At 36.2% G+C, this 6,000-nt stretch overlaps 1 protein-coding gene across 4 annotated transcripts; it reads right to left on the reverse strand.

The window, feature by feature from the left end:
- Positions 1-1,162: 1,162 nt before the first annotated feature.
- Positions 1,163-2,498, reverse strand: LOC108360464 (syntaxin-5-like). 4 transcript variants are annotated; one of them, XM_017612740.1, is made up of 4 exons: positions 2,349-2,498; positions 1,730-1,923; positions 1,578-1,665; positions 1,163-1,516 (listed from the first exon to the last, which is right to left on the reverse strand). In XM_017612740.1, exons 2-4 carry the CDS (start codon positions 1,757-1,759, stop codon positions 1,308-1,310), a joined length of 327 nt encoding a protein of 108 aa, XP_017468229.1. In that variant the 5' UTR covers positions 1,760-1,923; positions 2,349-2,498; the 3' UTR covers positions 1,163-1,307. The 4 variants fall into 4 exon arrangements, 3 of the variants coding, with proteins under 3 accessions (XP_017468229.1, XP_017468230.1, XP_017468231.1); XM_017612741.1 differs by having other exon boundaries at positions 1,251-1,516; positions 2,407-2,498; XM_017612742.1 differs by having other exon boundaries at positions 1,251-1,516; positions 1,730-1,898.
- Between the last annotated feature and the right edge of the window lie 3,502 nt (positions 2,499-6,000).

A 6,000-nucleotide genomic window follows, 5' to 3' on the forward strand; every position in this document is an offset into this window, starting at 1 on the left:
TTTCAACTTTACAAATTTACAAATTCGGAAGACTGAGCGTTGTTTTGTTTTTTGTGAAAACTGATAAAAAAAGTTATAAATTAAAGAAAAAAATGAGGTGTGCAGTGGTTAATTGTGCTAGTGTAAGTGCCAAAGGATCTGGGTGCGCTTTTTTTACTTTTCCGGCCGACATTGAGTTGGTGGAAAAGTGGATCCACTTCTGCCGGAGACCAACGATTTTCAACGCCCGAACCAGCGTCATCTGTGTAAAACACTTCACCACTGATGACTTCGAGAACGAGCTTCAATATAAAATGGGTAAGTTGTACTATTTAATTCGCCAATAAACGCTTATTGGATTTCGTGAGGATGGTGTGACTCAGGAGTAAATTTCACGAAAGGTAGCCGCGCTCATCGTAAATATGAAACCCCCCGGAAGCTTATATTTTTCACTTTTCATTAATACTGCTTTTTATTAAAAGAAATGTTTTAAATTATGTTAGGCTACGCTAAAAAGCGTAAACTAAAGCGGGGCGTTGTGCCGACAATTTTCAAGCCTGCTGCGGAAATGCCAGATCCTGACAAGGAAGCCCAGCAGCAAGTGTACAAGTGTTTGTATACATAAAGGGCCCTTTTCAGGGCCGCAAAGAATTTACAAAGGGATCAAATGCTTTATATAAGCTTATCTGGGTCTACATACACAATACCATATATACACAAAAGGCCCTTTTCAGGGCCGCAAAAAATTAACAAAGAGATCAATTTTTGACTGTCGTGATAACGAATAAGAAATGTACATATGAGTAGTCCACTTGCAAACAGCGTTATGTGATGTTAAAATAGAAAGCCATAAATTTGAAAAAACGATTACGACAACAAGTAACATTTAAATTTAATCTTTTTTATTACCTAAAAATTTGGATAAAAAAGAGCCTTATAAAATTGTAACGTAACATAACATGTCATAAGATAACATTAACAGTCTATACGACCTAAAGCAGTTCTCTAAGTTCATCAGAAGATAGATACTTTTGAAAGTTTATAAATAAGTATGATAGCGACTTTTGGAAGAAGACTTAACATTTGATGCTAATATAAAAAGATTTTGCACTCTGTTGTTACTGGACATGAAACTACTTTAAATAATGGTACGTAATCCATCAAAAACTAAAAATCGAACAAATTTTACATAGCGCCCTTTGCAAGTCGTCGTTTAAAGTACAAAACCGCGTATCAACAAAATGCAAAACCGCGTATCATGATAATGAAAAACCGCGTTTGTGAGGTTGCATAAATCACCACCAACTATTTTTTAATTGTGTGAAATTTCATAATAAAACTTTTATGTTAGCTTGCGAATTCCTTATATATAGCTTTAGACGTTTAAAGTTTCTGATATACAACAGTACGACAGTATACAACGGTTTGAAGTCGGTGCCCATGCTGGCTAATTTAGATTGTAACGCATACACCATGATGTAGGTCAATTCATGAATCTCTTGCGGTCGATCATCAAAAAGACTCATCTTTTTGGCCACTGCAAAAGAAAAGGTAAAGTAATATTTATAATTAAGAACACCTTTTCATTTTATACTCACGCATTGTCAATTTTTCCAACTTGGCATATGCACTTGCTATGTTTTTGCCAATATATTTTGTGACCATCATAAATTCCTGCACCATGGACTGTAAGAAATGCGTAAACATAATAATGTAAACATCTTCAAATGCACTTCTACTTCTAACTTACTTGTAAGTCTCTAATCTGTTCCTCGTACATAAATTGCGTCTACGTCAAGGTCTCTATACGATTGCCGCCTTGGTTTACATTGGCCTTATCCGACATTTCCAACTCATTTGGCTTTTCTTTGAACTGATGTTCAACATCGGGAGCACGTTGCTGCATTACATCTAACAGCCTTTTCATTTCATCCAGATGAGCCGCTTGATGTGGTTTGATGTGTGTGAAGGTTTGTATACAAAGTGAATTTTTAAGTAGTTGAACAAATGCCAGTGGGCAGCCAGCGTTCCAGTTGCTGGCAACAATTTGCAGGCTTGGGCCAGCGTTTGTTGCGGCTGCCGGAAAAGTAGCTAAATAATGAAAGTAATTATATGTATAGCGGAGTAGGAGGTTTTCCTTTATTTTAAAAGCTTCATTACTGATTTCACTAACTGACGACGATGCAACGATCACCGTGGAATCGTTCTGCAAATTGTTACCAGCAACTGACCCGCTGGCTGCCCGCTGGTATTTGTTCAATTACTGAAAAAATGCAAATCATTATAATGATTGCAGTGATTTAACACTTTCAGCGATTTGCACTGCATTTAATAAGTACACATTCTTTACTTTTAAACAACCAATTTACCATTTAAAATTAAATAATTCCGTAAATCCGCGATTTATTATGCACTTTGTAAACAAACCTTTCAATTTCGCCCCAGCTGTTCGATTCTTCTTCTTTTTCTTATTGAATTCGTCTTTGCTCTCTCATTCTGGTATTTTCGGACGTCACGGCCAGTTGCTCTCAGCTCGATTGGCGCAATCTTGTATTCTATCATTCTTGAACTCCACAGCTGTTGACTCCACAGCTTTTATTTGATGACTTTTGTACCATTTCCGAGAGGATGCATGAGTGTGACTTTTTTGGAAGCAAATATTCTATGTCAGTAGAACTTAATTTAAGCTGAACTTTTAAATGTATAATAATTTTGGCACTGTTTTGTATTAGGCACGTAACAGCGCGGTAAGATGCCGCTTGAATTAGCGCCTGGCGACCTTATCCACTGGCGCATACCTCATACCAGCACTAAAAATATTATTTTCAATATATTCACTAGTAAAGTGCTGCATGCACACATAGCTCGATTTGGTGTTTAATGCATCTCCTCGCCGGCAGAACTGCTTCCAGTTTTTCGCCAGGTTTGCGTCCGTAGGAAACGAAAAAAAAACTTATATAGCACGCTTTCCTTCGGTTTTCACTATTACACTTTGCCACTGCGCACTTCATTTTGCTTTTTAATGTCTCAATAATTGTTTAAAACCACGCCCAAATATTAACGCACAAATATAAAAATTGTTATTTGGTTTTTTCGTATGCTCACATTCAACAATTGCACCATGATGACGTCACGCACACAGCTCATTCTGTCAAAATCACAAAGAGCAGATTAGAGGTACCGCGATTGGCGCAATCTCTATTTCTCTCAATCGTGGGTTCTACGCCATCTTGTTTCACTGGAAAACGAGCGAAAAGTAAGCAAAGCAAAGAAAACAACGAAAACCAAAATTAGCCAAAATTATTGTCAGCCACTTTAAACGCACAATTTAGGTAAAATGATGCAACAAAATGTTTTAAAATGTGACGTCATGTTGAACTAACTCTTCTTTACTTGAATAACAGTGTAAAATAGTGGTGCTTGTGATGTAAACAAACGCTCAGCTGACGAACCCGCTTTCGCAAACTTTTTTCTCAAAACCAGTTACAAATACAACGTCGCGTTCTTTCGTGATCTTGTATTTTTGGTTCATGTAGTGATGGGCAGAATTGTCGGTACCAAATCCAATACTAAAATACAATTTCGGTACTTTTCGGTACCCCACACGGATTCGATACAGTACTGACGCCCCCGAAAATAAAATTTACCAAAATCTTAAAAAAAAAGGAGCAAATGCAGAATACCTATAATTCTCAAATTAAAAAAATTCATATGGGGATCGATAGATTAAATCAGTATTTCTCGAAAACTTTTTCATGAATTTTAAAAATGTTGATGTCATTCACTAGAGAGCTTAATTCTGTTTAATCTGATATACATATTTATAGATATCGTCGATGTTTTTGCAAAACCGCCCATCGACCAGTTGCAAAACCGCCTAAATCGCCATTGTGACAAAAATGCGATTTGGTAACCCTGAACTCCAGGCATCGAGATTTATTCATAAAAATCATAAATCGTTATTAAAACAAAAGATTTGTAAAATAATAGCTAGAGAAAATGCCGCCTATCAAGGCAATGCCTTCAAAGAAAAATCGTTTTTTCGCTCTCCTGTAAAATTTGAGTGCCGAAAGATAGGCGGTTTTGCAACTGGTCGATGGGCGGTTTCACAAAAATATCTACGATATACCGTTTACAATGCATAAGTGCGGCCTACGCAAAAAGGTGTTCTCTCGTTTTCGAGAAATATTGATTTAAAAAATGCTTAATTTGAACTTCGACCTTTAATAATTGTTGTAGTTGCTGTTTCCCTTAAAAAAAAAAGTGCGGTATACTCTCACCTCAATGATCTCTATCGATCCCAATATGATTTTTTTTTTTAATTTGAGAATTGTAGGTATTTTGCATTTATGCAAATAATAAAACGAAAAATTAGTGACTTTATAAAGCGGCGTCCAGCGTATTTCGTTTAAGGGAGGTTTGTGGGGGCATGGCCCTTCCCCCTTCGTCCTTACCCCAAATCGTTGTACAAATAAGCAAACATTGCCCCGAAAAATGCTTGTTTCTTCCCAAGCTTGGTAAATTAATTATAGAAATAAAAAGGAAACAAGTAAGCTAAGGCAATCTAAAGCTCATGCTCATGCACGCATGAAACGAGTTTGCTATCATGTTATCTTGTCACGCAAATAAAGGGACCTAGGTCTAGGTCACCTCCGAACAGCAATGGTTTTTATGAGAAGTGATGTCATGGCAGTACACACGAAAATTTGAAAATACGACGAGCGTGGATCGGGAGTTGCGTAAAGCAACATTTCCTGGAACTTTACACGGGATCTGAATGATAGTCTTCCTTAAACATAATTGAAACTTTTATTGAAATGGTAACTCTGGCTCTGACTCTGGCTGTGAATTTTTGAAGAAAATTATCCATTCTGACATTTTTAATCAAACAATTTAGCAAAACGAAGAAAATTTTAACATTTCAACAGGCAGAAAAAAAGTGTAAATTTTGCAAAAAGCAAAAAGGCAACGCTAATTCGATACATCAAACTTTCGTCATATCGTCGCCTGGGTAAAAGATTGTCGTAAGCGCAATTTTGACAATTTTTAGTTTTAGATGCAGTTAAATATTTTGAAATAAGATCTTCCGATTGGTGTTATCAGTCTTTAGATATATTCTTTAGTTTTCTAGATATTTACTACAATTTTTTCGATAATTTATAAAGTAATGGAGTCACATTAAACTAATCAATATCTTAAACATGGCGTTCTCCATTTTTGGATATCTCCTTTCCGAGATATTGAGCAAAAAGTGTCGTTAATTTAGTAGAAATTTTGATCACATTTTGTCGTATTTCATACAAAGTGGCTCCCAAATTGTGGAGAAATGACGCTTACGACAAAATTTTACTAAAGCAAATCCTTCATAAACTCTAAACTAATTAACATTAAATAATCACCCCTAGTCTGCAACTCTTTCGTATTCGGATTTTGCTATGAATCGTAGAAATAGTATGCTGCAATCCGAATCGTATTTTCGAGCTTTCGAAATTCGTAACAATGGCATGCCTAAAAACGAACGAGTAAGCTTTTTTGCGTAATTTTGTACGAAAACAATTCTGTGTCTGAGGCGAAATAAAAGATGTAAATCGATGTGTGTTTGCAAGAAATATTGGTGGTGTTCATTTAATCAGATAAATTTGCCTTTCGCATATACGTATATTTTTATCCACTGCTTTATATAAACGAGCAAAAAGAGTATTTGATGCCCCTTATCGAGAAACTTGGGTCCGGTTTAGTTAATGTACAACGATTTTCGGCTGTTGTGTCCAAACGCATAACCCGAATCCAAAAACTTTAACATACACGTGTAATCAAAGAATTCACATTTTATTTAAGATAAATGTTTCAAATTTCCTACCACTAGCTTATTAATAAACTCGGTTTGCCCTATGCACTTTTTTGCAAATTTCGACGTGGGTTCTGCGCAAAAATACTGTGGACGGCGTAGCCGGAGTGATATGCACAAGAAATGCTGTATACCTTTGACATGCGGAAGCCCCTCTTCCTCGCAACACAGAA

This window comes from Rhagoletis zephyria, unplaced genomic scaffold (genome assembly GCF_001687245.7).
Source record: "Rhagoletis zephyria isolate East Lansing unplaced genomic scaffold, Rhagoletis_zephyria_1.1 Rzeph_scaffold_00576, whole genome shotgun sequence".
In the NCBI taxonomy this organism is placed as follows: Eukaryota; Metazoa; Arthropoda; class Insecta; order Diptera; family Tephritidae; genus Rhagoletis; species Rhagoletis zephyria.

Excerpts from the sequence above, each read along its gene's own strand:
- LOC108360464 (XM_017612740.1), bottom strand. The coding sequence starts at position 1,759 with ATGTACGAGGAACAGATTAGAGACTTACAA. Across the intron at positions 1,666-1,729 it reads AACAGATTAGAGACTTACAA|TCCATGGTGCAGGAATTTAT; the intron begins GTAAGTTAGAAG and ends CATTTCTTACAG. Across the intron at positions 1,517-1,577 it reads GTTGGAAAAATTGACAATGC|TGGCCAAAAAGATGAGTCTT; the intron begins GTGAGTATAAAA and ends TTTCTTTTGCAG.